The following is a 16,210-nucleotide window of genomic DNA, read 5'->3' on the forward strand; positions in this document are numbered from 1 at the left end:
GCTCTGATATTTGGCAGGGATTTGATGCCTCTATGGTTACATTTTGTGTTCATGGAGGAGATAGGCACTGATCACAAATCAAAACTGTAGCATGAAGGACAGTTGAAGCCTTAAAAGATCCAGCTTTAAGGTAGTGTTGTACAAAGATTCCTGAAGCAACCTCCTTATCAAAACAAAGTAATTCAGAGCACCAAAATTTACTTTTTAAGAAATACATGAACTTATTTGTGTGAAACATTGTAAATTTAATACCATCAAAAGGGAGCAGCAACCATGTTCTACAAAGAAATTAACAAGTTATAGGCATTTTGATTAAGACCATTCTCCCTTATAGGCTTCGGGTGAAGTTTTGGATCAAAATCAAAGCAGTGGCTCTGAATCAGACAGAATTAAATGACACGGCCAGCCTAAGTTCCAGACTGAAGTGCTGAAGTCAAGAGATTCCTCTGTCTCCGAAGTGGTGGACAAATTGAATAATTGCTTTATATAGTCATACTACTACAGTACCCACACAGTTTTTCCACTGAACTATACAATATCACCCTTCAAATAAGAACTGCCCTACACACAACGTTTGCAGACAAATACAACGGCATACCAGAAGCTGTAAACTTATTTTTTTCTCTTTAAAATTTGAACTAGAAATCTGAATTGTAAGGTAAGATCCAACTTTTCCAAACATATTACTACTTTATCACCATTCTATTATTCCAATGCTACATTTAAAAAAAAGTTCTCCATATAGTTGCATAGCAAATTAATGGATTCTCCAGTTAACATATATTTGCTGTGCTGGTTCACAGAGGCTTCCAACAGGACTATGCTCGCTACAGTACATTCCAAAGATAGTCCTATCTCCAAGAAGTTAACTAGGGAGCCCTGCAAAGCATGCTCATGGATAATGTACCAATAAATAATTAACAGTGACTCCATTTGATATGAAACAACCCTACTGAAGACATACACTCACTATTAAAAGAAAGATTACATAATACAGTGAATAATAAAATAAAATAATGTTGAGGATGTGAGCAAAAATGGCTGATGAAGTGATCACTGGACTCACTGTGTAAGGTTCTTTCTATACAGTGAATATCCATTCTATGGGCTGTAACTCCCACTTGCTCCATGGAGACAGGACTTCTGCAAATGAGTTTTCCCAGAATGCAGAAAATGGGAGATAACTCACCCCACCCCAGTTCCATGACTGTGCAGCTTCAGAAAACACAGTGCATCCAAGGCGGAATACATTAGGATATATATTCAAAAACACAAACAGTAACAGATGGAACAGTAAAAGATCCATTAGCACAGGCTTGCAGTATAAGGCCATTATCTCCCGAGAGGGTGATACTACCTGTGATAGCAATCTGTGTGTGGGGTGGGGGGAGAATGTTTTGGAAATTCCACACACCCCTGCAGAGGATCCGGTTAGGGAGTTCTCTGGAACTGCCACACCTGGCTGGGCAAGGCAGCTAGATCCTGACTGAGGACAGTGGAGCTGGATGGTGATCAATCTTGCTGGAATGTACAGCTATTTTCACGGAGACCTTCCAAAGCAGGCCAGTTGTGAATTGGGGGGTGGGGAGTGGAAAGGCAAGATCCTTTCCTTTATTGGTTTTATTGTGTTTTAATCGTTTGAGTTTAATTGTTAATTTGTTTTAGTTGTTTTTATCATGCTGTGAACCACCCTGAGCCATTTTGGAAGGGCGGTATATAAATCTAATAAATAAATAATAAATAATAATAAATAAGATCAATGTCCATTTGTGAAGGGGGGCGAGGGTTTGAAAAGGCAAGATCTGTGGTGGGGCCTTGTCATTTTGATGAAAGTCCTGTCTTTGTCAGTGGCTGAGGATTCCTTGAAGAGGGAACTAGGTCCAAGTTTCCTAGGGCCTGCACTCATCATCAGTGGTTCTAGGAGCAAAGGACAATTTCAGCTTTTTCTTTTTAAACTCCCTTCCCACCCTAAGTGTCAGCAAAGAGCTTGTACGTGGGCTAATGATGTCTCTGCCAAGCCACACATGCCCATGTCATCAGCCCATGCATTGGCTCTTTGCCAATGGTGAGGGCAGAGGAAGGGAAGTGTACAGAAGCTAGCAGTGGCAGCGGGGCCAAAAAAAATCTAGCTGCAAGCTGCCACCCACATCACTACTCTAGTAACTCAACTTCTTGGTTATTAGATATCAGCAAAAAGTAGTAAGGTTACAAACAGTTTTCAGGTTTAGGGATTTGGAGAATAAAAAGTTTGGCCACGTTCACAAAGTAACGTCAGGTTGCTTACCTGTAACTTGGGTTCTTCTAGTAGCCATCTGTGCTCTTACACGAATGGGCTTTGCACCTGTACAGAGACCTCATCAGAGTTTCTCCAAGCTCAAGAACTCTCCAGTTTAGTTAGGCGACAGCTCCTCCCCGCTCTGTGATATGCACATGTCCCTCTGGTCCCTGCTGAGTCTCTGAGGCCAGCGACCTGTAAGACAAGAATTGAAGAGGGGAGGATGGGTGGGTGTGTAAGACCACAGATGACCACCAGAAGAACCCAGGTTACAGGTAAGCAAGCTGGCATTCTTCGATATGGTCTCTGTGCTTTACACAAACGGGAACATAGCAAGCTGCACCAAGTGCATTTCTTACCTGGTGATGGGAATCTCAGGTGAAGAGGGACTGTAAGACTGCCATGTCAAAGGCAGCATCCTTACAAGAGCACACATCCAGAGCATAATGGTGCATGAAAGAGTCCGGTGTAGCTCAAGTAGAGGCCTGGCAGATAATGTCCATGGGAACAGCGTGATCAAAGGCAGTAGAGTCAGCAACCGCTCTGGTTAAATGGGCTTTAGGAGTAACAAGTAAGTCCTTCTTGGCGATTTGGAAACAGAGTTCAATACTATCCATCTGGAGAGAGACTGAGTGGAAACTTGTTTTCCCTTGTTAGGACCAGAATGTGCAACAAACAGAGATTGAGAAAGACGCCAAGGGGCGGTACAGCGTACATAGAAGGCCAAGGCTCTTCGGACATCTAGGGAATGAAGACGACGTTGTGCAGAGTCCTTAGGATTTGGAAAAAAGACTGGTACGGTAAGTGGCTGGAACTGGTGAAAGGAAGAAACAACCTTCGGCAAAAAGGAAATATCTGGTCGTAGGACTACTTTGTCCTTGTGAAAAATGAGGTAAGGGTCATCTACTCTAAGGGCCCTAAGTTCGCTTACTTGCCTCGCAGAAATGATGGCGACTAGGAAGGCCACTTCAGATGATAAATTGTCCAGTGAAGTCGAAGCTAGCTGTTCGAAGGGGTATCCCATGAGGCAGGAAAGCACAAGGGAGAGATCCCAGGAGGTGCCATGACAGACCTATCAGGGTGAATGTGAGCTAGTCCTTTAAGGAAGCATTTAACAATTGGGTGACGGAACCAGGTGGGAGATTCTGGCAGTGAGTGTGCTGCAATGGCTGACAGATTTACTCGCAAGGAAAACAACTTTAATCCCTGTTCCTTAAGGGCAAGAAGGTAAGAGTAAACATCTGTGAAAGAGAAATTAGATGGGAAGACTTCCCTTTCTTCAAGGAAGTGTTTGAAGTGAGTCCATTTAGCAGAACAGGGTTTTCTGGCTGCAGAGAGAACTTTTAGGAGGGTTAAGGGAAGGGAGAGTGAAGCAGCCATGCTATGCGCCATAGACGACAGACGTCAGGTGTTGCAGTCTGCCAGAGTGCTGCATGAGATGTGGGGAGGCAGGAAGACGGACACTCTTGGATAGAAGTAGTAGACGTGGAAACCAGGGGCGCCTGGGACACCAGGGTGTAATTAGGATGCAAGACGGTTGATCTCGTTGGATCTTCAGTAGTATCTATGGGAGCAAGGATATCGGTGGAAACGGGTAGACCTTGAGTCCGGTCCAAGAAAGGGTGAACAAACTGCCAAGAGAGTGTCGGCTGTCGCCTGATTAGGAGCAATACCGGGCGCAGTGGGCATTTTCCTCAGAGACAAAAAGGTCTATTTCTGGAAGAAACCATTGGAAGAGGCAGTGCACCAGTCTGCTGTCCAGTCGCCATTCATGAGAGTCTGTCCCTGCCCAGCTGAGGGCATCCGCATGGATGTTTGCAGTTCCCTTGATATGAATGGCTATAGGGGTAGATCCTGTATTGGATATACCAATGCCAGATTTACATTGCCAGGTGTAAAAGCGCTGTGGAGGATGTCCCTTCCTGGCGGTTGATGTAGGCTTTGGCTGTGGTGTTGTCGGACTGTACGGTCACCACAGAGTCTATTATACAAGGCAGGAATCTTCTGAGTGCCTTGAAGATAGCCAACAACTTGAGGAAATTTATGTGGTACGTCCGCTCCGCTGTGGACCAAGTGTACTGTAGGTGAAGGCCATCTAGATGTGCTCCCCACCCAGCCTCTGAGGTATCTGTGATGAGAGTATGGCATGGTGTTGGTGGGTGGAAGGTGCCTTGACAGTCAGGTTGGGGAGACAAGCCCACCAGAGAACGGAACGGCTGACAGAGTCTGGAAGGCAAAGCCAATGGGTCTGTGAGTCTAGATGTGGGCAGAAGTTGTGTAGGAACCAGTGTTGAAGGACTCGAGTGTGTAGATGGGCGTGTGGTAGGACGTGAGTTGTAGATACATGTAACTCAACAGTTGGACAGTTCTGGAGCGGTGGTGGGAGAAGGAAGTGACCGTGTGGGCAAGATGAAGGATAGCCTGGATTCTGCAGTCTGGAAGGAATACCTGGGCTCCTGTTTCACAGAGTGAAACAGGAGACCCAGGAACTCTATGCAGCAAGTTGGTTGAAGTTCGGATTTTTCATAATTTATTTGGAGGCCCAAGGTATTGAGGAGCCGGATAGTTGTGTCCAGTTGTTCCAAGGCCTCTTTTGGTGTCCGCATAATTAGCAGCCAGTCATTGAGCTATGGAAAGAATTGAATCCCCTGTTGTTGAAGGGACATCACAACCGGGGCCATGCATTTTGTGAAGACCCTCAGGGTGGAGGCAAGCCTGAAGGGTACAGTCTTGAATCGGTGCATGTTGTCTCCTATGGAGAAGCGGCGAAATCGGCAATGTTGAGGCCAGATAGTGACGTGGTAATTGGCATCTCTGAGATCTAGAGACACAAACTACATGTTTCTCTGCAGGAGGGATAAAATGGTGGGAATGGTGACCATACAGAAACATCTGTAGGTTATAGAGCCGTTGAGGTTGCAAATATCCAGGATGGGACAGAGGCTTCCATCTGGTTTGGGAACTGTGAAGCACTGGGAGTGGAACCCTGTGAGGTGGGGTTGCAGACTAGTTCTATGGCCTGTTTGTCAAGTAGCGAGGCTAACTCCACTAGAAGGGCGAGGGTAGCCCTAGTAGCGACAGGAAGGTTGTAATGGGGAAATGCAGAAAATGCCAATGCGACTCCAATTCTTATAATTGTGAGGACCCACAAATCTGACGTGATGCCTTCCCAGGCCTGGAGAAAGGGTAACAATCTGGTTCCCCACCTGTGCTGGAGAGGCGGGTCACTGCTTTTTGGAGGAGGCGGCGGCAGAGGTTTTGGTCTGGTGGGTTGAGAACGTTAAGGAAACTGAGTGTTTTTGTTGTAGGATGGGTAATGGTTGGAGCAAAATGGTTAGTTACTTTGAGAAGGTTGTGTGATGGTACGTGTGGGTTGGTTACGGTTCCACCTGACCGGCCTATATTGTCTTGACGTAGGGGCATGATAGCTCAAGGAGTGGGCCATATGGTGCAGCTTCTGGACATTTTATAAACTTTCATAAGTCTTTTCTCTGAACAGTAGGTCCTTTATACGGAGGCAGACATAATAGGCCAGGTGCCCAAAGAACGCAGCCAAGCATAGTGTCTAATGGCCACCAATGTAGCCATGACCTTAGAAGCACACTCAGCAGAATATAACTCCTGTTTGACCAACTGTGTAACTTCCTGAAGGAAGACTTTAGCAGGTTCTTTTTTATCCTGTGGGAGATGATCGAAAAAGGGGGCAACACGTTCAAGAGGAAATGATTGTATTTGGCATTATAAGCCTCATAGTTGGCCACCTTATGGTGGAGCACTGACATGGAATAGAGGTGTCTGCCAAAGGAGTCAAATTTATTTCCTTCTTTGTCGGGAGGGGTAGAAGACGAGCAGCATCTGGATTTGGAGAGTGAGGACTCTGCTACCACTGAGTTCAGGGTATAGTGATGTTGGAGAAATTTTTCGTGTTCTGAATCTTCAGAGTGAACTCTATGAAAGGTTTCCAGTTGCTTAGTAGGCTAGGGGAGAGAGGTAGGTTTCTTTCAGCTCGACTTGGCAATTTCCAAAAGGGCAATTTCCAAAAGGTTCATGGGCAAAGAGCCCTGGTATCTGCTCCAATAAGGCCAAAAAGCAGATCTGGGTCTGACTTGTTTTGTTGAGTTAGGGCTACGCCCAGGGACAAGGCCATATGAGAAAGGTAACCTGCAGATTGCCTGTAGTCCTCAGAAGGTGACCCAGGCTTAGGGTCTGTGAAGGTATCTACTGGCAAAAAGCCAGGAGAAGCCAGTTCAGAATTTGTTCAATTTGTTCAATTGTTTCCTGTTGTTCATTTCCAGCTCCAGGGGGATTTCCACTGGTTGAGTCTCCAAAGGTTGTTCAGTGAAATATTGTTCCTGAGGTATGGATTTTGAAGGAGGTTTGGAAGGAACCTGAGATGGTTCTGTGTGCTGGCGAGGTGGAAGGGTAGACCCGGAAGGAGGAGGTCTGGTGGGATGGGTCGGTGGTCTGATAGGCTCTCTAACAGGAGAGCGGTCTCTATAGGATCTTGTAGGGTCCCACTGTTCCAGCTTGGGGTGGAAGCGATGCATAGGATACTGATCTGCATAGAGTGAGGTACAATGCCCAAATGCTGTTGTCTATAGGGTGGGTGACTTTCCCATTCCACATAGTGTGGCTGTATGTATGAATGACATAAACAAAACATCTCATAACATAGGAAAGTACAAATGGCTGTATGTATTTAGGTTGTTGAGCAAAGAGGCGGCTAGATAAAAGTCTAGGGCGGCCCGTAGCTGGATTATATCGAGGGTGTAGTTCTTCCAGTTCAGACTGGAACTCCTCAAATTCAAGAGGTGTAACTTCTTCATAAGGTTGATCAATCTGTGATTCCTCAAGGTGGATGGATCATAAAGAACCCTTTCCTCCTCAGTTTCTGTGGGGAATATTGACCTTCAGATTCATAGACGGCTTCATCCTCTATTTCGAGGGGAGTATCTTCTTCGAATTCAACAGGGTGCTCACATTCAAGGTCACACTAGTCTCCTGCGGGATTTGAGGGAAGAAGAACAGGGGTATTGGATTCAAGGTGCTTGGATTTGAGGGAAGAATTCGAGCATTATGTACATTGCTTTTTCTTTGGAACAGAAACAGAAGAAGCCACAGCCATGGCAAGCCTTCGTTTTTGTGGTTGTGCAAGCTGCGTGGTAGCCTCAAGACAACTGAGAATCACCCATAGAGGATGATCATTGTGGTAAACCGCCCAGAGACATAAGTTTTGGGTGGTATAAAAATATGTTAATAAATAAATAAATCACCTCCTCCTGAATAAGAAGAGTGCCCATGGAACCGGAGGGCTGCAAATTGGTGGCTACAGAAGGTCCTGAGCCATTCAGTCGCAGAGGTGGGAAATTTTGAGCCATAGGCAAAACTGTCATGGGCTGTGAGCCCAAAATAATCCCTGTCTCCTAAGAGGCAGATTGCATTGTTGCAGGCAAGGACACAGAGTGGGATGACTTGAGGGTTTGATCCCACAGCCAAGCTCTAAGAAGCGAAGCTCTGTTCTTACGGGTATGTTTAGGAAAAGCCACGCAAAAGGAACAAGCCTGAACGTTGTGTGCCTCGCCAAGGAAGTAAAGGCAACGACTGTGCCCGTAGGTGGAGGGAATTTTCGCCCTACAATGGAAACAAAGTTTAAAAGAAACCTTGCTGGCCATAAGCAGAAAGGAATTCCGGTGTGTGTGTGTGTGTGTGTGTGTGTGTGTGTGTGTGTGTGTGTGTGTGTGTGTGTAAGAAAAGCAAAATGCTAATCTAAAGAAAGAAGGAACAAAAAACAAACAAGAATAGAAAGAACAAAAGCAAGTAGATAGATTAACAAAGGTACTTTCGGTTTTGCAGGCATTCAGAGAACTGAGATAAGTTACTCTGTTGATGAAGGAAGAAAGACTGAGCAGGGGACCAAAGGGACATGCAAATATCACAGAGGGGGAGGAGCTGCCGCCTAACTAAACTGGAAAGTTATTGAGCTTGGAGAAGCTCCAACAAGGTCTCTGTGCAGGCGCAAAGCCCATTTGTGTAAAGCTCAGAGACCACACTGAAGAACATAAGCCACCCATTTCAAAGAAAAATGAGAGGTACACCATAGCAGTCCCATCTGTAGCTCTTTCCACAGTAAAAGAAACAAGGAAACTTTGTCATACAATTTTGCCCACAACTCCAAAACCAGAAAGTGGGGTACAAAAAAATATCACCCCAGAACTAATAATACAGCACTCATGTTATCTTCATGACTTGGATATTTTTCCCCCAGCTTAACCCACTTCAGTACAAACTAGAAACACAAACCTTTCTGGCGATGCCAACACAATCCTAGCAAATTCGCTGTCTCAGTGAAAAAGAAAGCAATTCCTATTTTGTTTTCATTTATATTTAAATGAAAGTAAATCAAAGTCAGTCCCACAAGAAACTAAGTGCAACAAAACACCAAGACTGTGTGGTATTCAACAAGCATTGAATCTGGGCCAGGGAAACCTTGTCTTACTCAGCTATAACTTCTATTATGTGTCCATTCAAAATCGTCATCTCCGAGTTTAGGATAAAACAGGAATAGAGCATGTATGACACTGTCCTGAACCTATTAGGATGGATTACAAATATATTTTTGTTTTGGCTTTTAAAACCTGCAAACAGTAAGTTACTGTTTGAATAGTGTAACAGGAAAGGCAAGTCAATTTATTAAAAGGCAATAAAGTATTTCAGATAATCCTATTCATTTCTAAACAAATTGCTTGGTGCATGACTACTGACAATTTGGTTCACAGAAGTTATTTGAAAATTGTTTAGAAAATTTCAAAGTACTGAAGTAAAAAAATTTACTTCAAAATTAAGTCAATATTTTAATATACTGAACATATTTCATTCCACTGAAAATAAATGTAATTATATAATGGATTTGGCACTGAAGTGAAATTTGCATAGACAGCCCAGAAAACACAATAAATGCAAACAATTCTGTGTACCTCTTATGTACTTCATATCTGTCTGCAGCACTAATAAATACATCAGGTAATTCAAATAGTATTTAATATTATACACTTTTAAAGAAGAATGAATACACTTACCCTTCCAATCTGACATCTGGTAAAGATCTGTTGAGTGCAATCATTTCACTTGCCATTAAATTAAACTGATTTATTTTAAACATTTCCCTCATTGTGTCTTGATCCTCTTTAGGAATGACAACAGGCTTTCCCATTTCTCCAGGGCCTTCGTGAGGTTTTTGTACCAGTTCTGGAACTAACAGAAATGTCTGTATTACTAGCACATATTTGAAAGGGTCTACATATGGATATTCTGCAATGATATAATATAGCTAATCCCAAACACATTGACTCATATATAAAGCAATACTGTGCAGAATACAGAGTCAGCACCACCACCTCCTCCCTGGACAGCCCAAAGCTTCCAGAAAGGTCTTTGCTGGGGATAGAGGGACCCTCAGCAACATAAAGAGATGCAGTGCAGGCAGCTGCAGGAGAGGGGAGGGCCATGGGGAAATAACTACTCCGCTAATGAAGTTCCATAGGGTTTCCAAGTTCTCCCCTCCCCTTGCAGTTGTCTACAGCATTGCTGAAGGTTGATCAACACTGGCTTTTCAGGAAACTCAAAAGGTCTTTCTAGGAGGAAGAGGAAATGTTTGATGGATTCGGTGATCTGCTGGCTGTTATACAAGTCTGCCACTGAATATGATATTCAATGCTGCAAATATGAAACTTGTACAAGCACTGAAAATGAAATTTCTAAAGTTATTTGTTACAGACTTCGAACACATCTAGAGCAAACTTGCACTAGAAATTAACATGGATCATTCTTTGTCTAGCACTTTTCAAATCCAGAGTTAGCTCTGGTTATTACCTATAAAGCCCTCAATGACTTGGGTCCAGGGTATTTAAGAGAGTGCCTTCTCTGTCATGAACTGTCACTTATTAAGATCATCTAGAGAGATCCAGTTATGGCTGCCGCCAACTCGTTTGGTGGCAACTCGGGACAGGGCCTTCTCTGTGGCTGCCCAAAGGCTTTGGAATGCGCTCCCTGTTGAAATAAGAGTATCTCCTTCTCTATTTGCTTTTAGGAGGACCCTGAAGACATACCTGTTTTTAGGCTTTTAATTGAAATCTAAATTGTAGTGTGTTATTTAGTGAAATTTTATCTATTTTATGAGTTTTAACTGTTTTATATATGTTTTAATTTTTAATTTGTACACCGCCAGGAGATTACTATATCAGGTGGTATAGAAATACAATAAAAAAATCTATCAAATCTATTCTTACATATAGGGTATTTCTGACACAGATGGTATTTTGAGTGGAGAAGATGAATAGATAAAAGCTACTGTGAAGTAGTCCAGAATGGCAAACCAAACAGAATAAGAATAGGAGTACTTAAAGAATACACTTAAATATATAAGCACGTGTCTAACTGATGGTCAAGCTGATTACCTTCAGCACCCCATATCCCCATAATTCAGGTTATTCTCAAAGCTATTACTTGGCAGTCAAATGAGATGCAGACATCCATAGAGCAATTATGTTCAACACACATACCATTTGTATTATATGTATGTACAATTCCGTAAGCACCATCGTTCATACATTAGGTTCAATGCATGTACAGCAGTACACCTGGCATTTGAGAAGGCCGGCACCCAGGTTCACTTTTTAAAATGAATGAATGAATGTATGTGTGTGTGCACAAATAATGTGCATATGTACAGAGACATCTGAATGTGCATATAACATAATGTCTTAACAGAGCTTTTATTTTACAAGTACCGTATTTTACAGACTATAAGACGCTACGGACTATACGACGCAACTTAAATTTAATCCAGTTTTTGAGAGTTTTCCTTCTCTGAGCTTTCCTTCTTTCCTTCTGAGCTTTCCTTCTCCCCTCGCCTCCATCTCCCCTCCAAGCCCTTCCACCGCGCCCCGCTCTGTCCTCTTGCTTTCGTTCTCTTGCGGAGTGAGCAGCAGCGAGCCCACGTTGGTGACCCGCGGCGGTGGCAGCCGCTGGTTGTTGTTCATCGCGGCCGCCGGCGGGCAGCAGCCTCCCTCACTGCAGAAGCATTGGAGCGGCAACCGGAGGGAGCCTGGGGAAGGGGGTGGCGGGCGGGCTGACTAGGACACTCCCGACAGGCCCAAGCGAGAGAGGAAGGGAGGTGGGAAGCGAATCCTCCCTGCTTGCCCTTCCTCCTCCTCCTCCTCCCCCCCCCTTTCCCGACAAGCCCAACTTCCAACTTCTCCCCGGAGTACAAGACACACCTGAATTTGGGCGGTTGTTTTTCAAGGGAAAAAGTGCATCTTATACTCCGTAAAATACAGTATTGGGAGATCATTATGATCAAGTCACCCAATTAGATGGAGACCAGCATTGTTCTAAAGTCCAGTTAGACATGTAAGCAATTACATCAATTGATGCATGCACATATCTCCATTGACAAAGACAAAAAAGAAAAGTGATGGACCAGTAAATGTTGCCTGCCAAGGTGGAAGACACAAGAGTTTCGTTGCAGGCAGATAGGACTAGATCAGGAATCCAGTTGTTCAAACAACCAGACAGTGTGAAAATTGGTAGGGTCATAAACAGCATGATGTGCTTTTAAGTCTGTAGCAAAATACATGCTCTGTAGATCATTAGAGGAACTGTTTCTTTGGGCTGCCATCTTTATATCATCAGGCAGATCCAAGTCAACTTGCAGTTTCTTCCGTAACTTTTCTCTGGAGAAGGAGATAAAGGCTGGAAACCTAGACTACTGCAAACTGCCAGGAACCAAAACAGTGTGCCACACATGCAAACATATCCCTAAACCTATTGTACCTTTGTATGGACTCTAGTTTTAAGCTGCTTCAGAGCTATTCTGCCTAAAACGCAGAATACACACTGGCTGGATGAAGAAACAGACTGATCAGGTTCTAGTTATGTTAATTGGTTGGATAATAAGTCACAAGCAGTGGTGAATGCTTTATGTCATCAGGCAGATCCAAGTCAACTTGCAGTTTCTTCCGTACCTTTTCTCTGGAGAAGGAGATAAAGCCTGGAAACCTAGACTACTGCAAACCACACCAAACTGAGTTCCTCAAGCAAGAATGTCTAGCTCTAGCTCAGGTTTTGCTCTTTCAAAAAAAAATTACTAGAGTTTATTTTCTATATACACAGACACAAAACCTGGCAATATATCAAGCAGCAAATACAGCAAAGAACATGAAAGCCAATCTCATCACCCACAGAAGGAGCTCTGGAGAACTCTCTCTACAGTATCAAATACTTATTATGAGAAAAGAGCCTAAGTGAAATCATAGTCTGTGGTAGTTTCCATATTTCTTAACACTCTATCAAACAAACTGGAATCACTGTCCCTAGGAGGTGCTCACCTGGCATAGACACTACAGAATTTTAGGTGCCAAGTTAAAAAGATTCTATTTAAATGTTTGTGTTTTAGCCGCTTTTCATTTTTAGAGCCTGTTGGGGTTTTATACTGCTGTTTTACAATGTTGTTCTATTATGTTTTATAGACATTTTGTTTTTGTGTTTTCATTACTGTATTTTATTGTAAGCAGCCTTAATTTAAAACACAAAAAAGTAGGAGTAAGCAGCAGTAAAACACAGTCAAGGCATAAAATCAGAGTCTAGCAGGATAGAACACCTTCTGAAACAATAAGGTCTTGACCACTCATCTGAAAAGAGGGAGCCAGCTTATCCTCCCCAGGAAGGAAGTTCCACAATGTGGTTTTGTGCTATTGAAAAAATAGCACAAAAAATTTGTACTCACAACCAAATTTGTATTAAAGGTAGACTGAAAAGCAGAACCTCAGAGGCTGATCTTAGAATTCTGGCAGGCTCATATGGAAGGAGACTGTCCTTAATGTAACTTGGTCTCAAACTATTTAGAGCAGGGATCCTCAGTGTTGGGCCCCCAGATGTTCTTGGACTTCAACTCCCATAATCCCCAACCAAAGGCCACTGGGGCTTGGGATTATGGGAGTTGAAGTCCACTAACATCGGGGGCCCCAACGTTGAGGATCTCTGATTAGAGCATGAAAGGGCTAACACCAATACCTGGCCTTCCAGCTGTTGAACGATAACTCCCAACATTCCCAGGCACAATTTATTGGGCTAGGGTTAGGGAAGATGGGCGAAGCAGTTCAACAACATCTGAAGGGCCATGTTTGCCCACCCCACCTTAAATGGAATCTGGAAGCAAACTGGATACAAATGCTCCTGGAATAAAATCAGCTATACATGGGGCAGCTGACTCACCCACCAGAACTCAGCTGAAGTTTCCAGACTGTCTTTAAAGAATGCCCCATGTAGAGAGCATTATAGTAGTTCAGTCTGTATGTAACCAGTGTATGGATAACTGAAGTCAGATCCTTCCACTCTAGATAGGGTCACAGTCCACATATCAAACAAAGCTAGTAGGTGGTGTACCAAGTCACAACAGTCACCCAGGGATAATGCTGAGCAGAGCAACACTCTCAAACTTGTATGCAACTGAAGACAGGTTATACACCACTATCTAGAGTGGTGAAGTCTCCCATCAGCAACATCTCTGTCTTATCAGCTTGTTGACTCTCATTCAAATGAGAACTTTATCCAGACATTGGCTCAGGACTTTTACTTCCTCCTTGAAATCAGATATTGAAATCAGATGCACAGTTTGGTATCATCAGCATATTGGTAAAAACTCAGCCCAAACCAACCAGGAGCCTTAGTCCTCCAACCAGTCTACCTCCTCTGTCAGAACAAGTTGAAATGTGTTGTAAGACCTCTCTTCCACTCTGGAATATAGCCTTCACTCTGAGCAGAATGGCACACAAACGTTTGGAACTGTGAGGAAAGCAAGCCTCCAGTTGGACCAAAATAACACACCATGCTGTAGGGGGGAAATAGCAGTTTAGTCCCCAAATAGCAAAGCAAAACCAGTTTGGTGAGAAAGCAGCAAAGCAGGGAGGTCTTGAGACAGTTCTAAAGTATTAAAGAAAAACAGGTGCTCACCTGTAACTGATGATCTGGGAGTGATCCGTTGTATTCATAATGAATAGGTTCTGTGCCTGCGCAGGAACCGCATGGATAGATTGACTAGTTCCTCATGATGCCCACTCTGCCAGGTATGTGCTCCATGCTTCCGTTAATATCAGCAGTTGGGGCATCCTTTACTCATTTTCTTGCAGACTGGCATGTGTTGACAATCTTTAAGTGTTCCTGTAAGGTTGTACGTTTGCTTCTTGCTACTGTAGCAGGGAGGTTTGGGAGGGTCTTGTGGATACAATGGATCACTACCAGATCATCGGTTACAGGTGAGCAACCTGTTTATATGGATCATGATCTATTTGCATTCATAATGAATGGGTGATTAGCCAGCATCCCAACTGGTGGTGGGCACAGTAGCCCTAGAAGCTATGACAGCACCCGCTTTAGCACACTCCTCCCAAAACCTGCTTCTTTTGCCAAATGTAGGTCAATGGCATAATGCTTTATGAAGGGCTGCTGCGATGACCATGTAGCAACCTTGCAGATATCAGCCATATAAATTCCTGATAGATGGGCTGCTGAAGATGATTAAGCCCTTGTGGAATGAGCTCGTATGGTACGTGGGGGATTTACCTCTTGTTGTTTGTATGCTAACACAATTAACTGCACCAACCAATGGGCAAACCTTTGTCTCAATATTGGCTGACCCTTGGCTTTCCTCTTGAACGCTACAAATAGCCTATTCATCTTTCTCATGTCCTTAGTGTTTTCCAGATAGTACAGTAATGCATCTAAGGAATGTAGTGCCCTTTCCAGCAGTGTTTCTGGGTTTTGAAAGAAGGTTGGTTGTGCCGTCACAGAGCTATGTGGTTTTCTTGGTAAAATACAGGAGTGGTTTACCATTGCCTTCTCCTGTGCAGTATGAGATGATGCCTTTCAGCACCTTCCTATATTGCTGCTGCCCAGTACAGGCGTTTCCCATATTCTGGGACACACACCAGTGGGGATTTGAACCAACAGCCTCCTGCTCTCTAGGCAAGTCGCTTCACATTATATCTGTATTCAAATGGAATTCTGTCAGCACTGTTGGACGGAATTGTGGATCCATGCACATAACTACTTTATGAGGATAAAATTGACCCTTTCTGTTCTTAATGCAGTCAGTTCACTCACATGCCTTGTAGTAATCACAATCAGGATAACGGTTTTCAAAGTTAACAATTTCAAAGATGATTCTCTTATTGGCTCAAAAGGTGAAGACAATACCAGGGACAAGCTCCATTGTTCCACTGGCTTCTTAACTGGCGGATACAAGTTGTTCAGCCCTTTTAGGAACTTCTTACAATCCAGATGGGAGAATGCTGTTGCACCATCCCAACCCTTGTGTTTTGATGAAATAGCTGTCAAATGCACTCAGAGACATGTTTGCTAACCCCTTGATTTTTAACAAGGTCACACAAAGCAAGACTTGTCCCGGCGCAGCTTTCCTAGGAAGAAATCCATGTTGCCTTGCGTACACTTTGAATCCTTTCAATTTATTGTAGTAATTCTTTCTCATTAATGACCTTTTGTTATTATGTAATATCTCATCTAGAAGCCGACCCTCCATGCTGTTATCTGGAGAGCTTTTACTTCTGGTTGTTGCCCCACCCCACCATCCCAGACCAGAAGGTCTGGGTGGAGTGGGAATTTGTGGAAGATCCCCCTAGAGAGTTTGAGAAGCAACGCAAACCATGAATTGCTGATGTATTGTCCCGTATCATATGTGCCAGTACATGGTTCATCAATGGTTGTCGTGGGAACAAATAAAGAAGTCCTTTGTTTCATATGTGTTGGAACACATCTCCCAAAGATCCCTTGTCGAGTCCTGCACGTGAGCAGTATCTCCAACACTTTCTGTTGGCAGCAGTCAAACAAGTCTATTGTGGGATGACCCCATAGTTCGAAGAC

The 16,210-nt window shown here is 43.6% G+C and overlaps 1 protein-coding gene across 7 annotated transcripts in view; it reads right to left on the reverse strand.

Moving 5' to 3' along the window:
• The window catches only part of GALNT1 (polypeptide N-acetylgalactosaminyltransferase 1), a 145,139-nt gene that overhangs the window by 83,967 nt on the left and 44,962 nt on the right, over positions 1 to 16,210 (reverse strand). For all 7 annotated transcript variants that reach the window (XR_008309566.1, XM_053259942.1, XM_053259941.1 and 4 more), the window contains one exon: positions 9,352 to 9,526. Coding sequence is in view for 6 of the 7 variants with exons in the window: in XM_053259942.1 (XP_053115917.1) it covers positions 9,352 to 9,526 (175 nt within the window). In the remaining variant the exon portion in view is untranslated. The remainder of the gene's footprint in view (positions 1 to 9,351; positions 9,527 to 16,210) is intronic.

The sequence above is a fragment of the Hemicordylus capensis genome, chromosome 6 (genome assembly GCF_027244095.1).
Source record: "Hemicordylus capensis ecotype Gifberg chromosome 6, rHemCap1.1.pri, whole genome shotgun sequence".
NCBI classification, from domain to species: Eukaryota; Metazoa; Chordata; class Lepidosauria; order Squamata; family Cordylidae; genus Hemicordylus; species Hemicordylus capensis.